Source organism: Acipenser ruthenus, unplaced genomic scaffold (assembly GCF_902713425.1).
Source record: "Acipenser ruthenus unplaced genomic scaffold, fAciRut3.2 maternal haplotype, whole genome shotgun sequence".
In the NCBI taxonomy this organism is placed as follows: Eukaryota; Metazoa; Chordata; class Actinopteri; order Acipenseriformes; family Acipenseridae; genus Acipenser; species Acipenser ruthenus.
This window is the reverse complement of record NW_026708040.1, coordinates 30,281-47,129: the sequence shown is the minus strand read 5'-3', so window position 1 is coordinate 47,129 and position 16,849 is coordinate 30,281. Positions and strand designations below refer to the sequence as shown.

The window sequence follows — 16,849 nt, the reverse complement described above, 5'->3', positions numbered from 1 at the left end:
AACAAAACGTTTGGCCAGAGCTGTATTTTCTGACACCCCTCTGGTATAGCATTGGTATGAACCAATATGAACTGCTTGTAAAGCTTTACAGTGAGAGAGCAGTACCAAAGCAGCTGACATAGGTAACCCAAACCAATACTTAAAACGCAGCACAGAAACCAGGACCAGAGGACACACAGTGTGGAAGTGGAGACAGACTTGGGCGACCCTTTACTTAGTCATGCTGTCGTGGCAGAATCACTGGGATCCTTGAAGACCTGACTTGACAGAGTTCTGAGATCCATCAGCTTCTAATGGAACCGGACAAGTGCTGACGGGCTGAACGGACTCCGCTCGTTTGTAAACTTTCTTATGTTCTTGTATCAAGATCTATTTTGTGCTGTGCCGTATACCCTTTCTCTTAGGGGCTGAGGAAGCTGATTCAGTCAGTCAGTCCTCTAGATGCAATGAAAAGAGAACGAGGAACGTCTTCCAGTACCAGCTACTTCTTTAAGAAGGGTTCAAATGAAATGCTGACGAAGACGACAGTGACAGACAGGGCATTGATTATGACTGTGGAGACAAACACACATGAAGCCACTGACATACACACACTGAGACACACACAGACACACACACACACACACACACACACTGAGACACAAACACTGAGACACACACACACACTGAGACAAACACACACACACTGAGACACATGCTGAGACACACACAGACACACACACACTGAGACACACGCTGAGACACACACAGACACACTGAGACACACACACACTGAGACACACACACACGACTGAAGTAAAGCATTCTGACAAGGTGCAGCAGAAAAACACTTTGTGGAAACCTTGTAGAAATGAGATAAATACACGACCTATTTTTTATATGTGTTATTACTAGAAGAGGTTCAGCATACAAATACAATGAGAATTCGTATAAAGATTCTTCTTTGAGAAGTTCTGTATTTCAGTGGTGTTCCGGTGCCTTCAGATTTCGGATTACAGTACTGTGGAAGACACTACATATCGATGATACCTGCTGAGGTTTATTCTGCATTGTTAAATAAGTATGTTCTAAACAGTTTGTAGTCTGCATTAGGTAGTGAAATAGGTCGCTATGGTATTAATTAAGGGCAGAATACAAGCTATGATAGACAATTGACTTCAGGCATTCAAGGTTTTGTATAGTTTTTTTTCTCCAATGCAAAGACACATTTTCCAAGGGGGGGGGGGGTTTAATATTAGACATTGCCTGACCCATGCAAGATTGTCAAATTGTCAGCGTTGTTAACTAATGATCTTGAAAATGGCCCGTTTTGGTTAATGGATTTTATCTGAAAATGAATCAGAGCAAAAAAAATAATTAAAAAAACAAAAATCATACTCAACTGTACAGCTGTGGCGAAACGTTTAGCATCACCTAGAGTTTTAGGATTATGTATGAACAGCAAGAGGAAAAATGGAGGAGGAAGAGAAAAGGGAGAGAGAAGACAGGAAAGTGTGTGAGATATGAGGTAGAGAAAAGGGGAGGGAGATTAATGGAAAGTAAAGGAGAGAGAGCGAGAGAGTTAGAGAGAGAAACAGAACAAGAAAAATTGCTGAGAGAGAAGTGAGAATTCTATTTTTCAGCAGACAACGTAAAGGGGAAGGCGATGGAGAAGGAGAATGAAAACCGATTTCACAAAGGCAGATTAGGGGAGGATGGAAGATTATATATATATAGAGAGAGAGAGAGGTGAAAGCAGTAGAGAGGGAGGGGAGGATTGAAGAGAAGGAAGAGAGGGAGAGTGGGAGAGGGTGATAGAAAAGAGTAGAAGCAGTAAGGGTGGATTGAAGAGAGAGGCAGATGAGAGAGCGAGAGAGGGAGGGTGGAGTGAAAGCAGTAGAAAGGGAGAGGGAGGGGAGGGGAAGGCTGTTTCACATTCGCTGCGCGTCCTCACAGTCTCACACAAATAATGAAGATGGAATATTCGATCAGCCGGGAAATTAGGTGCTAAATTTGTTGTGAGATTGATGTCAAAACCAATAAACGAGAAAGAGGGAGGGAGAGAGGGAGGGAGGGAGGGAGAGAGGGAAAGAAGGAGGAAGGAAGAAGGGGGGCAAGAGAGGGGAGGGTGGGGGAGAAAGGGAGGAGAGTTGGAGGAGGAGAGGGAGAAGGGAGCGAGAGAAGGGAGGGGGGAGTTGAGGGAGGGGGGGTGAACAGAGGGAAGGAGAAGGCAGGGGAGATGGAGAGAGAAAGAGAGGGATTGAGGGGGAGAAAATAAGAGGAACAAAGGGATGGAGAGAGACAATAAACCAGATATGGGGAGAGGAAGAAAGAGAGCGAAAGAGGGAGGGAGGTACAGTATGACGGGAAAAGAGAGGAAATGGAAAGAAAGGAGAGGACAACGAGGGAGGAGAGAGATAGAGTGAGTGAGAGGAAGGGAGAGAGAAAGAGGAAACATTTATTTTGCTGAGAGCGAGGAGCAACAGTGTCTCCGAGAGCAGATATATAGAGGAGAGCTCACCCACACATTGTAATGATGTGCCTCTATGCAGAGCAAAGCAGGATTGTTTCATATCACACTTCTGTGATTTGGGCTATTTTAGCATCACCCTATAGAACTAAATCTGCTTCATCAAGTGTTATTAAAACTGATGACTAAATATTACATTAACATATTGAATTACACACCAGCGCTTTGTAGTTTTCCCCTATATACTGACAATGTTTTTTTTTTTTTTTTTTTTGACATTTCGAAAATCTAACGTGAAATACTCACTGTGCTACTATTATGGCTTCCGGTATAGACTTTTATGCGATATAGTTTTTTGTAGTTTATTTTATTGACGACATGATGTTAAACAATTGTAAGTCGCCCTGGATAAGGGCGTCTGCTAAGAAATAAATAATAATAATAATAATAATAATAATAATAATAATAATAAAAGATCTAAATTATGTTCCTATAGTTTGTTTTAAAAAATGATCTCTCAATTGTAAAATTCTAGGTGTTGCAAAACTTTTGACTGTAGCTATCTATCTATCTATCTATCTCTCTATCTCTCTATCTATCTATCTCTCTATCTCTCTATCTATCTATCTATCTCTATCTCTATCTATCTATCTGTAGCTGTCTATCTATCTGTCTATCTGTTTATCTGTCTATCTCTCTATCTATCTCTCTATCTATATATGATTTTAAATGATATTATTATTATTATTATTATTATTCTTATTAATAATAATAATAATAATAATAATAATAATAATAATAATAATAATAATAATAATAATAATAATAATAATTTCTTAGCAGACACCCTTATCCAGGGTGACTTACAATTGTTACAAGACATCACATTATTTTTACATACAATTCCCCATTTATACAGTTGGGTTTTTACTGGAGCAATCTAGGTAAAGTACCTTGCTCAAGGGTACAGCAGCAGTGTCCCCCACCTGGGATTGGACCCACGACCCTCCGGTCAAGAGTCCAGAGCTCTAACCAGAAAGATTTTATTTTACAATTAGTTGAATGGCATGCTGTATTCTGCCACAGTCTTTTTATTTCTCTGTCACTCAGTGCAATGTGAGTCTGGTTTATATTTTATTAAACAGAAGCATATGAATCAGCAAGCTCTGTCGGGACACACTGAGTGGAAAAGAGGCTGGAAAACTGCAAATCAAAAAAAAAATAGAACAGAAGTACTCAGAACTGCATGAATAGAGGCATGAAAATGCATTAAAATATCTCTCCCACCCCGCGCTCTTTCTTCATCTCGCCTCTTCCTCCCTCCTTTTTTTATTCCCTCGTTCAACTGGAACAAACTTGAATATACAATGGAAGTCATATCGTCTGGAATCAGAGTTCTGAATGTTCCTCTCTCTCTCTCTCCCTCCCTCTCTCTCTCTCTCTCTCTCTCTCTCTCCCTCCCTCCTTTCATCCCTCAATCCTAACCACTCTCACGAAGACATGCAAATGCCCAGTAAATATGGAAACACACTGATATGCAGAAGACAGAAATAACATTTTTTTTTATAAAACTACAGCTATGGCCAAATGTTTTTGGTTTCACCCAGTAGAGTGAACTCATTTTTCGACAGGGGGGGGGGGGGGGGGGAGGATCATTAAAGTACAGAGCTTCAAAGAGATAGAGAGAGGGGAGAGACACTGGAGGTGAGAGAGAGAGAGAGAGAGAGAGAGAGAGAGAGAGAGAGAGGGGAGGGGAGAGACACTGGAGGAGAGAGAGAGAGAGAGAGAGAGAGAGAGAGAGAGAGAGGGGAGGGGAGAGACACTGGGAAGAGAGAGGGAAGGGAGAGACACAGGGGGAGACAGAGGGGAGGCGAGAGACACTGGGAAGAGAGAGAGGGAGGGGTGATACACAGAGGGGGAAGAGAGAGAGAGAGACACAGGGGGAGAGAGAGGGGAGGCAAGAGACACTGGGAAGAGAGAGAGGGAGGGGTGATACACAGAGGGGGAAAAGAGAGAGAGAGGAGAGACACAGGGGGAGAGAGAGGGGAGGCGAGAGACACTGGGAAGAGAGAGACAGGGGGAAGAGAGAGACAGGGGGAAGAGAGAGGGCAGAGAGAGGGAGGGGAGAAGGGTGACTAAAAGAAGGCAGGGGAAAGGGGAGAGAAAGAACAAAGGTGGAATCTATTAAAGGCAGAAAAGAGGGAGAGAGAGCGAGAGGGAAGGAGACGTACGCAGCATGTCTTCGTGTTAGAAAGCAGTGTTTTAAAATATCTCAAGAGAGAACCGCTCAAATCAGGACCGCTAGAGCTCTCCACTCCAGCGGAATAAACAAGAACTGTACTTAACAGAGAGAGAGAGAGAGAGAGAGAGAGAGAGAGAGAGGGTAGAGAAAGAAAGAGAGTGAGGGGAAGAGAGAGACAGAAATGAGAGTGTTTATGATACTGACCAGCCCGATTTCACTGAGTGTTTGTTAACAGGCAGTGACTTTAATCACTGTGATTGAAAAGAGTGACTTTTTAAAAAGTATCGAGAATCTCACACACACACACACACACACACACAGCAGCTGCACTGTGCTGGTCCCCCCTTATTGCATCAATGAGGAAGTCAATACAGAAACGCAATTAAAACTCTTTTTAAAAGCTGCATGTCGATAACATCAATTCAATACTCCTGTTAGACAGTGACTGGGAGTTTATTTCAATGTGCTGTCGGGCGAATGCACTTTGAAAACACGCACGCACGCACGCACGCACGCACGCACACACACATAAACCACGAGAGCAAAACTTGAGCTCTTTATCGAATTCACCAAAATGTTGAGATGAAAATTATAACCTAAAGTAATTCACTGGAGGCCTTTTTGATGTCGCATAACAGTCGGAATTTGACAGTTTTTCATTGTATGGAAAACTACAAAGCGCTGGTGTGTAATTCGATATGTTAACAAGGGAACATTATTCAGCAGCTTTCATTGGACTCTATGAAGCTGAGGGAGTTCATTCTATATAGAGGGGGTGGAATTCAATATGTTAACAAGGGAACATTATTCAGCAGCTTTCACTGGACTCTATGAAGCTGAGGGAGTTCATTCTATATAGAGGGTGATGATGCAAATCATTTGACCAGAACTGTATCTTATCTGCATTTGATGCTGCGCCAGAAACACAGACCGGACTTCTGCAGGAAGTCATACGGAGGGATGTTTGTAATAAATATGAAGTGGAGGAGAGAAGCGGATAAAATGAAACGAAAACATGACTTCGCGGCCAAGTCACGAGTTTGCAGTTTGTTTTCAAACACGCCTTTTAATTTCTTGGTGTTTTTTTTTATTTTTTTTTGCCGCATGCACAGTGATGAGAAAGCGGCTCGGTTTTGATTTATGCGATTATGGGAACGCGTCGAATTGGGTTTGTCCTCAACGATGGATTTTTTCTTCTATGAAGAAATATCTATTTTAGAATGTATCTGAGATAAATAAACACATACAGCTGGCGTTTCTTTTTCTCTTTTCAAAGACTGATTAATTTTTAATGATTTAAACTTTAAGAGATCACATGTTGGACAATCGCTCCCCTTGAAATCTAGTCTCTGGAATACCAGGGGAAAAAATTATTATTATTATTATTATTATTATTTATTTCTTAGCAGACGTCCTTATCCAGGGCGACTTACAGTTGTTTCAACATATCACATTATACATTATTTCACAGTATACAGATATCACATTATTTTTACATACAATTACCCATTTATACAGTTGGGTTTTTACTGGAGCAATCTAGGTAAAGTACCTTGCTCAAGGGTACAGCAGCAGTGTCCCCCACTGGGGATTGAACCCACAACCCTCCGGTCAAGAGTCCAGAGCCCTAACCACTACTCACACTGCTGCCCTAAAATGACAATACGTTCATAACGATGCTAGAAACACGTTTTGGAGACAAAAAAATGAGTTATTTATTTTTTGTACCTCTTAAATAATCCCTTAAAGTCTCCCAGGCGACTTGCACTAAAACTAATGTTTTATTTACAGCTAATTTAGATTTCTGAATGTTTAATTGCGTTTAAAAGGGAACGAAAAAACACGCTCCCCGAAAAAAGGCATATTTCTGTATCATCACCCTATAGAATGAACTAATTCTGCTTCAGAAAGTCCATGAAAGCTGCTGAATAATGTTACGTTAACATATTGAATTGCACGTCGCTTTGTAGTTTTCCCCCCATATACTCAACAGACAAACTGACAAAAATGGAAACATGAAATACTATTACTATTATGGTAGATTAATAAAAAATTGGAACTTGGGTTCAGGAGACGAGGTTTCGGGGTCACTGCGCGGCGCACCAGGCAGGGAGACTCGGGGTTTGATACAGCAAACCTCAAACTAGGTCTCCCGCTGGACGGGGTCTCCTGGAACCGGATTTCAAGACACCGCTGTTCCTGAAGAAGGGGCTTCGTGTTCCCTCGGCTTTAGACTCAGCTGTCATCCGTTGACTTAGTTTCTCTGTTGTGAAAACTGCAGTGTTAGAAATGGTGGTTCATGAAATGTGGAATTTTTTTAAAAAAGAGAAGAAAATAAATGAATTATATGCTGAGGGATTTAAAAAAACAAACATCTAAACGATGTCAGAGCAAATCACAGAAGCCAGCTTTGAACTGGAAGGAGAGGAGGGGTGGAGAGGGAGAGATAGAGGAGAGGAGAGAGAGAGATAGAGGAGTGATGAGATGAGAGAGAGAGAGAGAGGAGGGGCAGAGAGGGAGAGATAGAGAGGAGAGGAGAGAGAGAGATAGAGGAGTGATGAGATGAGAGAGATAGAGAGGAGAGGAGAGAGAGAGATAGAGAGGAGAGGAGAGAGAGAGAGATAGAGGAGTGATGAGAGAGAGAGAGGAGGGGCGGAGAGGGAGAGATAGAGAGGAGAGGAGAGAGAGAGATAGAGAGGAGAGGAGAGAGAGATAGAGGAGTGATGAGATGAGAGAGACAGAGGAAGGGCGGAGAGGGAGAGATGGAGAGGAAAGAGGGAGAGAGATAGAGAGGAGAGGAAGAGAAAGAGAGGAGAGGAAAGAGAGAGTAGCGATGAGAGAGAGGGGAGAGGAGTGATGAAAGAGAGAGAGGAAGGGTGGAGAGGGGAGAGGAGTGAGGGGAGAAGAGGGAGAGGGAGAGGAAAGGAAGAGGTTCGGAGAGAGGAGAAAGAGAGAGAGGGGAAGGAGCAATGAGAGAGAGGGGAGAGAGGAGAGAGATGGATGGACGGAGGGAGAGAGAGAGGAGAGAGTGAGGAGAGTAGGAAAGAGAGAGGAATTCTGTTATACAGAGAAAGGCTAACGGCTCTCATTGTAATAATGTTTCAAGTTAATGGAATCCACGACAGGCGTGTGCAAAGCTTTATGACAAATTCACCCGATCCTGACATGCATATATATATATATATATAATATCTGTGTGTGTATATGAATATAATTTAGATTTTATTTACATCATGTCATCAAAGACACGGCGACATGTTTTTTAGTTATTGCTCTGATTTGAAATCGTTCTCGTTCATTTATCATCATAGTTAGTACGTGCTCTGAATGGACAAATACCGTTACTGTAAGTTTAACTGCTCTGAGAGACAGAGGCTGGAGGCGGGACTTCCTAATGTGATTAATGGAGGGTGACAAGAGTCCACGTGACCCCTCCAGGAATGAAATGAGAGAGAGAGAGAGAGAGAGAGAGAGAGAGAGAGAGAGAGAGAGAGAGAGAGAGAGAGGAGAGAGAATGTCCTACGAAAATCTGCTTTGTTACACATTAGAACCTTATTTCACCGTGAGATTTTCAGCCTTTCAACGCCTTTTTTTTCTTAACCAATCAACAGCTTTCATTAAGTGACTGACAAGCTTTTCAGCCAATGACAGGTATGGTATGAATGAAATGGCAAAAAAAAAAAAAAAAAACATTTTAAAATCAACAGCCATAAAAAGTAGACAAAGCATTAAAACAGGACTCCAGTTAAAACAATGATAAAAAAAAAACTGTATTTCGGAGTGATTTCTATTGTGAGGCACTGGATTGTGAAGAGGCTCTTTTTACATTTGAAGGCAATCTAATCTCAATGTAGGGTGTTGGATCTCAGTTCAGGGTGCTGGGTCTCAGTTCAGGGTGCTGGGTCTCAGTTCAGGGTGTTGGGTCTCAGTTCAGGGTGTGGGATCTCAGTTCAGGGTGTTGGGTCTCAGTTCAGGGTGTGGGATCTCAGTTCAGGGTGTTGGGTCTCAGTTCAGGGTGTTGGGTCTCAGTTCAGGGTGTTGGGTCTCAGTTCAGGGTGTTGGGTCTCAGTTAGGAGCACGGTGTTGTTAGACTGTGAGATCGAGACAGATGCAGCGAGGGAGCTGACGGGTTAAGTTTAGCAAGTCCCGAGGGGTCAATTAAGTTTCTGTTCCCTGTCACTATAGCACAACATGTCTCTGAGATAGCCTGCAACAGTGTGACAGCAACACTGCCTCTCTCTCTCTCTCTCTCTCTCTCTCTCTGTCTCTCTCTCTCTCTCTCTCTCTCTCTCTCTGTGTCTCTCTCCCTCTCTCTCTCTCTCTGTGTGTGTCTCTCTCCCTCTCTCTCTCTCTCTGTGTGTGTCTCTCTATCTCTCTCTATCTCTCTCTCTCTGTGTGTTTCTCTACCTCCCTCTACCTCCCTCTCTCCCCCTCCATCTCTTCCTCTCACCCCTCTCTCTCTCTCTCTCTCTCTCTCTCTCTGTGTTTCTATACCTCCCTCTCTCCCCCTCCATCTCTTCCTCTCACCCCTCTCTCTCTCTCTCTCTCTCTCTCTCTCTCTGTACAGTATTTGCCAGGCTGGTTTATTGTGTAATGATTTAGGGACTGTGGGGGAGGGGCATCTGAATTCTTTATCCTATCCCATATCATGTACAAGTGGAAGTTTTTTAAAATATTTTGAGTCAAACTGGTGCATTTACAATAATAATAATAATAATAATAATAATAATAATAATAATAATAATAATAATAATGATGTCTGATAATGTGAGCAGCGTGTTTGCGGACTGTTCTCATGCATGATTATAGGTGAGACTGGAGCTGTTACAAGGGACTGGATGCTACAAAGGTTAGGATTAGGGGTTAGGGGTTAGGGGTTATGGGTTGGGGTTAGGGTTAGGGTTGTGGTTGTGGTTCCTCTTGTAAAAACACAGTCGAAATTCACTGCTCTCTCTCTCTCCCTCTCTCTCCCTCTCTCTCCCCTCTCTCTTCTCTCTCTCTCTCTCTCTCTCTCTCTCTCTCTCTCTCTCTCTCTCCCCCTCTCTCTCTCTCTTTCTCTCTCAGTATCCGCAGCTCATTTTTCCCAGGAACCTGCAGACCAGACTGTGGTATCCGGCCACAATGTCCTGCTATCCTGTATAATCTTCAACTACTCCGGGATCGTCCAGTGGACCAAAGATGGGCTGGCACTGGGCATCGGGGAAGGGCTGAGAGGTGAGCTTCAGCATCTTAACAACTTCCCTTTGGGTTGATTCATTTATTTTTTATTTTTAAAAACCTGCTCAACCCTTATGGAAAATGGTATTGAAAATAATAATAATAATAATAATAATAATAATAATAATAATAATAATAATAATAATAATGTAATATTTGGTTGCATTAATGAGTCATGGAGCAGACGCTTTTATCCAAAGTGACTTCCAGAGACTAGGGGGGTGAACTCTGCATCATCAACAACTGCTGCTGCTGCTGCTGCTGCAGAGTCACTTCCAATAGGAGCTCGTTTGTTTGACGTCTCATCCTGAAGGATGGAGCACAAGGAGGTTCAGTGACTTGCTCAGGGTCACACACACACAGTGAGTCAGTGGCTGAGCTGGGTCATTTGAACCTCCTGGTATCGAGACCCCTTTTCTTTAACCGCTGGACCACCCAGGCTCCTGTATGTTTACTGCGTATTTCCATAATTCAGACTTCTGTGCTCTGAGAATGATGAAAATCCATCGCTGGATTTCAACAGCAGGGACTAAAGCAAGGAGAATTTTGATGCGCTGCTGCCATCTGGTGGGTGCAAGGGGAATAGCGCCTCTTGAATGGACATTCCAAGTCTTGAAGTTTGTTTGCTTCTATATTTTCAGCCTGGCCTCGCTATCGGGTGCTCCGCAGCTCTGACTCCAGTCAGTACAATCTGCAGGTGTCGCACGCTGAGCTGTCTGATGATGCGCAGTACGAGTGCCAGGCCACTGAAGCAGCGCTGAGGTCGAGACGAGCCAAACTCACTGTGCTGAGTAAGAGCGACATCACCATCCGTCTGTCTGTCTGTCAGTCTGTCTGTCTGTCTGTCAACGAATCTGTCTGTCTACTGCAGCTGTCTGTGTCGGTCTGTGTATGTGTCTGTCTGTGTGTCTGTCTGTCTGTCTGTCAACGAATCTATCTGACTGTCTATTGCAGCTGTCTGTCTGTTTATCTGTCTACTGTAACTGTCTGTCTGTCTGTCAATGAATCTGTCTGACTGTCTAATGCGTCTGTCTGTCTGTCTATCTATCAATCTGTCTACTGTATCTGTCTGTCTGTGTGTCTGTGTGTCTATGTGTCTGTCTGTCTACTGTATCTGTCAATCTGTCTGTCTAACTCTCTCCCTCCCTCTCTCTCCCTCTCTTCCCCCTCTCTCCACCCCCTCTCTCTATCCCCTCTCTCTCTCTATCCCGTCTCCCTCTCTCTCTCTCTCTTCCCTCCCTCTCCCTCTCCCCCCTCCCTCTCCCCCTCTCTCTCTCCTCCCTCTCTCTCTCTCTCGCTCTCTCTCTCTCCTCTCTCTCTCTCTCCCCTCTCTCTCTCTCCCTCTCTCTCTCATCGCTCCTCCTCTTCTCTTCCTGCTTGTTGTTTGTCCTCAGTCCCCCCTGAAGACCCCGTGATTGAGGGGGCTCCTGAGATCCTGCTGACCGCTGGTGTCCCCCATAACCTGACCTGCCGGGCCAGGGCGGCCAAACCCGCGGCCGTGATCACGTGGCAACGTGACGGAGCCAAACAAGAGGGCGCGTTCAGCACCACGGTGAGAGGAGAGCATCCCTATGCTTTATCACACCTCTCTGTGCTTTACAATGCTTCCCTATGCTTTACCACACCTCTCTGTGCTTTACAATGCTTCCCTATGCTCTACCATACCTCTCTGTGCTTTACAATGCTTCCCTATGCTTTACCAGACCTCTCTGTGCTTTACAATGCTTCCCTATGCTTTACCGGACCTCTCTGTGCTTTACAATGCTTCCCTATGCTTTACAAGACCTCTCTGTGCTTTACAATGCTTCCCTATGCTTTACCACACCTCTCTGTGTTTACCATGCTTTATGCTTTATTACACTTTGCTGTGCTTTTACTATGGGAGACTTCTCTAAGAGCACACAGAGGGTGGTGAGGGGGATGGAAGGGGCTGCCCAGGGTCACCTAGTCATGCTGTCGAGGCAGCATCACTGGAATCCTTAAAGACCCGACTTTACAAAGTTCTGAGATCAATCAGTTGCTATGGGAACCGGACAAGCTCTGATGGGCTTAATGGCCTCCTCTCGTTCGTTAATTTTCTTTAACGAAGGCTTATCGAATAAGGGAGAAATTACTAGTGATGTCAGAACGACTGAAATGTTTGGAAATAAAATGAAAAAACTTTAACCTCTGCCCCCTCCCCACCCCCTCCCGTCTTGCAGGAAGTGATGTCAGACAGGAAGAGGGAGACGACGCTCAGCTTCCTGCCCATCGTGCCGACCGACGCGGATATCGGGCGGGTGTTCACGTGTCACGCGAGCAACGAAGCGCTTCCTGCCGGGAAAGAGACCTCCGTGAAGCTCAACGTGCACCGTGAGTGAGCGAGAGGGGCTGCGACACGGGGCGTGACACCGACCTATCAGGAGCTGGCTTCCGAGCCGAAAATAAAAAGCGTTCTGTGTGGTGTTCTGCGCAGAATCTTGTGTTTTTAGTTTTGTATTAACAATGGCTTACAAAAATCAAGTCAACATAATCATACTAGGCAATGTAAGGGGCAGCAGTGTGGAGTAGCGGTTAGGGCTCTGGACTCTTGACCGGAGGGTCGTGGGTTCAATCCCAGGTGGGGGGACACTGCTGCTGTACCCTTGAGCAAGGTACTTTACCTAGATTGCTCCAGTAAAAACCCAACTGTATAAATGGGGAATTGTATGTAAAAATAATGTGATATCTTGTGACAATTGTAAGTCGCCCTGGATAAGGGCGTCTGCTAAGAAATGTCTAGCATTATTTGGCAGTAAGAACTGTCAATCAGAAACGTCACAGCGAGACTTCTTATCGAGCCACGTTGTCAAAGTCTCGACTCCAGCCTTTAATGAACTCCAATGTTTTGCAGGAGACGAGACAAACTTTTAATAGAACAGAACAGGAAGAGTTTTACATATCCTGTCACTTTAGCAGTAGTCTGTTTATATTTTTTAGTCATTTAGCAGACTTGCTCAGGGTCTCGCACTCTGAGCCGGGGATTTGAACCTCCTGGTATCGAGCCCTTTTCTTTAGCCGCTGGTCGATGTAACTGTATAAGATTTGGTCTCTCTCTCTCTCTCTGTGTTTCCAGATCCCCCGACGGTCACTCTGTCTCTCCACCCGCAGGCAGTCCTGGAGGGAGAGAGGGTGATCTTCACCTGCACTGCCACGGCCAACCCTGAGATCCTGGGCTTCCGGTGAGAGAGTCCAGCTAACCCCCGACCCCGACACGCGGCTTCAGAAACCAGCGCCGCGTCTCCACGGCCTGTCCCGCTCGCTGTCTGTCTGTCTGTCTGTCTGTGTGACGAAAGAGCAAGCTGTGCATGATTTAACTTGCTGAGATTGAGAGAATGCATTTGATTCTAAATCCAGACATGATAGAAATTTCACAGACTGCAAAAAGACTGCAAGACTGTAACAAGAATGCAAAAATACTGCAAAAATACTGCAAAAATACTACAAAAATACTGCAAAATACTACAAAAATACTGCAAAAATACTACAAAAATACTGCAAAAATACTGCAAAAATACATCAAAAATACTGCAAAAATACTGCAAAAATACTGCAAAAATACTGCAAAAATACTGCAAAAAGAATGCAAAAAAGAATGCATGATAAACAGATTAAAATCTGACTTCCTCTCATTGGTACATTTTCAGATGCTCTTCTTATGTTCTTAAGCCGAGAGAAACACGAAGGCATTTTTTTCAGGAACGGTGGTGGCTTGAACCCTGGTTCCAGGAGACCTAGTTTGGGGGTTGCTGTCTCAAAACCCCCCCAAGTCTCCCCTGGTGTGCGCCGTGCAGTTTCCTGAAGTAGCTTCGTCTTCCCTCGGCTTGACTCTTGAGTGTCAGGTGACGGTCCCTGCGTCTCTCTCTCTCTCTCTCAGGTGGGCGAAGGGGGGTGTTATTCTGGAGGGAGAGATGGGGAGTGTGTACGAGGCCTTCGTGGATCACAGCTTCTTCACCGAGCCCGTGTCCTGCGAGGTGCACAACGCAGTTGGCAGCACCAACGTCAGCACCTTGGTCGACGTGCATTGTGAGTCTCTCTGTTTGCTTTCGACGTGTTTAGAAAAGCAGGCAAACTTTCTCCTCCTCTGCCAAATGAAACGCGGTCCCCCCCGAGGGTCTCCCCTGGTGAAGGCACGGCCGTGTGGTGTGCAGGGGGGAGCCACACAGTCAGGGGAGTGCAGGGGTCCCCGAGGGTCTCCCCTGGTGAAGGCACGGCCGCGTGGTGTGCAGGGGGGAGCCACACAGTCAGGGCAGCGCAGGGGTCCCCGAGGGTCTCCCCTGGTAAAGGCACGGCCGCGTGGTGTGCAGGGGGGAGTCACACAGTCAGGGCAGCGCAGGGGTCCCCGAGGGTCTCCCCTGGTAAAGGCACGGCCGCGTGGTGTGCAGGGGGGAGCCACACAGTCAGGGGAGCACAGGGGTCCCCGAGGGTCTCCCCTGGTAAAGGCACGGCCGCGTGGTGTGCAGGGGGGAGTCACGCAGTCAGAGGAAGCTGGATCGGTCGTGGGATCGGAGGACGCCCGCTGAACCTTCGGGTCTCCAGAGCAGCTGTGTGGGGGAATCGCTGCAAGAACCGGACATTCAAAATGTATTTAACCTTTATACAATTCCGTACGAACTTTAGGAACTGAAAAACTCAGAGCAGGGAGAAAACCAGAGGAAAGAAACCACAATCTCTTCTCTTCTTCCTCCCGCAGTCGGCCCTCGCATCGTGGTTGAGCCACGCCTCACCTCCGTGGACGTCGGCTCCGATGTCACACTGACCTGCGTGTGGTCAGGTAACCCTCCCCTCACTCTCACCTGGATCAAGAAAGGATCAAACATGGTGAGCAGCTCTGTACCGAAGCCCAAAGCAAAACCGTATCGCGATCCGACCACAGACAGATCGTGCAGCAGTGTGGAGTAGTGGTCAGGGCTCTGGACTCTTGACCGGAGGGTCGTGGGTTCAATCCCTGGTGGGGGACGCTGCTGCTGTACCCTTGAGCAAGGTACTTTACCTAGATTGCTCCAGTAAAAACCCAACTGTATAAATGGGGAATTGTATGGAAAAAATAATGTGATATCTTGTTATAATTGTAAGTCGCCCTGGATAAGGACGTCTGCTAAGAAATAAATAATAATAATACAGCAAATATTCATCTGATTGATTCTGATGCAAACGTGCTATAGCTCTGGCCAAAAGTTTAGCATCACCTAAAATTTTTTTTTACCTTTGAGACATCATTGAAAAAAAAAAAATCTAAGAAAAACTACAAAATGATATTGGATAGAAGTCTATACCGGAAGCCATAATAGTAGTACAGGAGTATTTCATGATGTCATATTCTTTAGATGGAAAACTACAAAGCACTGGGTGTGGAATTCAATATGTTAACAAGGGAACATTATTCAGCAGCTTTCATTGGACTCTATGAAGCTGAGGGAGTTCATTCTATATAGAGGGGGTGGAATTCAATATGTTAACAAGGGAACATTATTCAGCAGCTTTCATTGGACTTTATGTAGCTAAATTAGTTCATTCTATATAGAGGGGGTGGAATTCAATATGTTAACAAGGGAACATTATTCAGCAGCTTTCATTGGACTTTATGTAGCTAAATTAGTTCAGAAATAGATATTCAATGCATTTACTTTTTCTCTTTAAAAGTGTCTGTGTACGGTTTTAATAATATTTCTTACAGGGCTCCTCTCTCTCTCTCTCTCTCTCTCTCTCTCTCTCTCTCTCTCTCTCTCTCTCTCTCTCTCTCTCTCTCTCCCAGGTCCTCTCCAATAATAACCAGCTGTATCTGAAGTCTGTCAGCCAGACAGACGGAGGTCAGTACATCTGCAAAGCCATCGTTCCACGGATTGGAGTCGGGGAGCGAGAGGTGACCCTGTCCGTCAACGGTAAACGTCTTTGTGATGTCATCCAAGAGGCGGTTTATTCTCCAGCTAAGTGACTTGCTCGAGGTGATAATGTGCCTCTCAGGAATGCGGTGAATTCGTCAGAAAGCTCTCCTGGTTTATGATGTCACCAGAACCCCTCGATGGAATTTCTGCAGCCTCCGTCTACCTAGAATTTTAGGATTGACACATCATTAAAAAAATAAATAATAAATACAAATCTAAAACATAATTTAGATCTTTTATTTAACATCATGTAATCAATAAACAAAATGATATCGCATTAAAGTCTACCATCGGAAGCCATAATAGTAGTACAGTAATATTTCATGTTAGATTTCAAAATGTCACATTTTTTTTAGATTTTTTGGCCAAAAGCTGCTGAATAATGTTCCCTTGTTAACATATTGAATTCCACCCCCTCTATATAGAATGAACTCCCTCAGCTTCATAGAGTCCAATGAAAGCTGCTGAATAATGTTCCCTTGTTAACATATTGAATTCCTCACCCAGCGCTTTGTAGTTTTCCCATATACTTAACAGAAAAACTGATAACAATGGAAAATTATGACATTTCTTGAAATCTAACATGAAATACTATTGTACTAGTATTATGGCTTCCGATATAGACTTTAATGAGATATCATTTTGTAGTTTCTTTGATTTCACAATGATGATAAATAAAATATCTAAATTAAGTTTAGATAGATAGATAGATGATTGAATTATGCCTTAATCCCATTCTCTGTGATGCAAAGCATTTGAGCACAGCTGTACACAGCAGCAACCCTTCCCTGATGCCCTTGTGTGCGATTCCTCCCAGGACCTCCGATCATCTCCAGTGACTCGGTGCAGTACGCGATCAGAGGGGATAGAGGAGAAGTCAGATGTTTCATTGATAGCACCCCCACCCCAGACAGGATTGTGAGTATTATTATTATTATTATTATTATTTGTTTATTTAGCAGACGCCTTTATCCAAGGTGATTTACAGAGACTAGGGTGTGTGAACTATGCATCAGCTGCAGAGTCACTTACAACTAC

General features: G+C 44.5%; 1 protein-coding gene across 2 annotated transcripts in view; it reads left to right on the top strand.

The window, feature by feature from the left end:
• Window positions 1–16,849, top strand: part of LOC117966784 (kin of IRRE-like protein 1) — a 38,906-nt gene that overhangs the window by 15,859 nt on the left and 6,198 nt on the right. For both annotated transcript variants that reach the window (XM_059019668.1, XM_059019667.1), the window contains exons 2-10: window positions 9,756–9,905; window positions 10,550–10,699; window positions 11,303–11,460; window positions 12,110–12,260; window positions 13,003–13,108; window positions 13,804–13,952; window positions 14,620–14,747; window positions 15,682–15,808; window positions 16,629–16,729. In XM_059019668.1, the coding sequence (XP_058875651.1) occupies window positions 9,756–9,905; window positions 10,550–10,699; window positions 11,303–11,460; window positions 12,110–12,260; window positions 13,003–13,108; window positions 13,804–13,952; window positions 14,620–14,747; window positions 15,682–15,808; window positions 16,629–16,729 (1,220 nt within the window). The remainder of the gene's footprint in view (window positions 1–9,755; window positions 9,906–10,549; window positions 10,700–11,302; window positions 11,461–12,109; window positions 12,261–13,002; window positions 13,109–13,803; window positions 13,953–14,619; window positions 14,748–15,681; window positions 15,809–16,628; window positions 16,730–16,849) is intronic.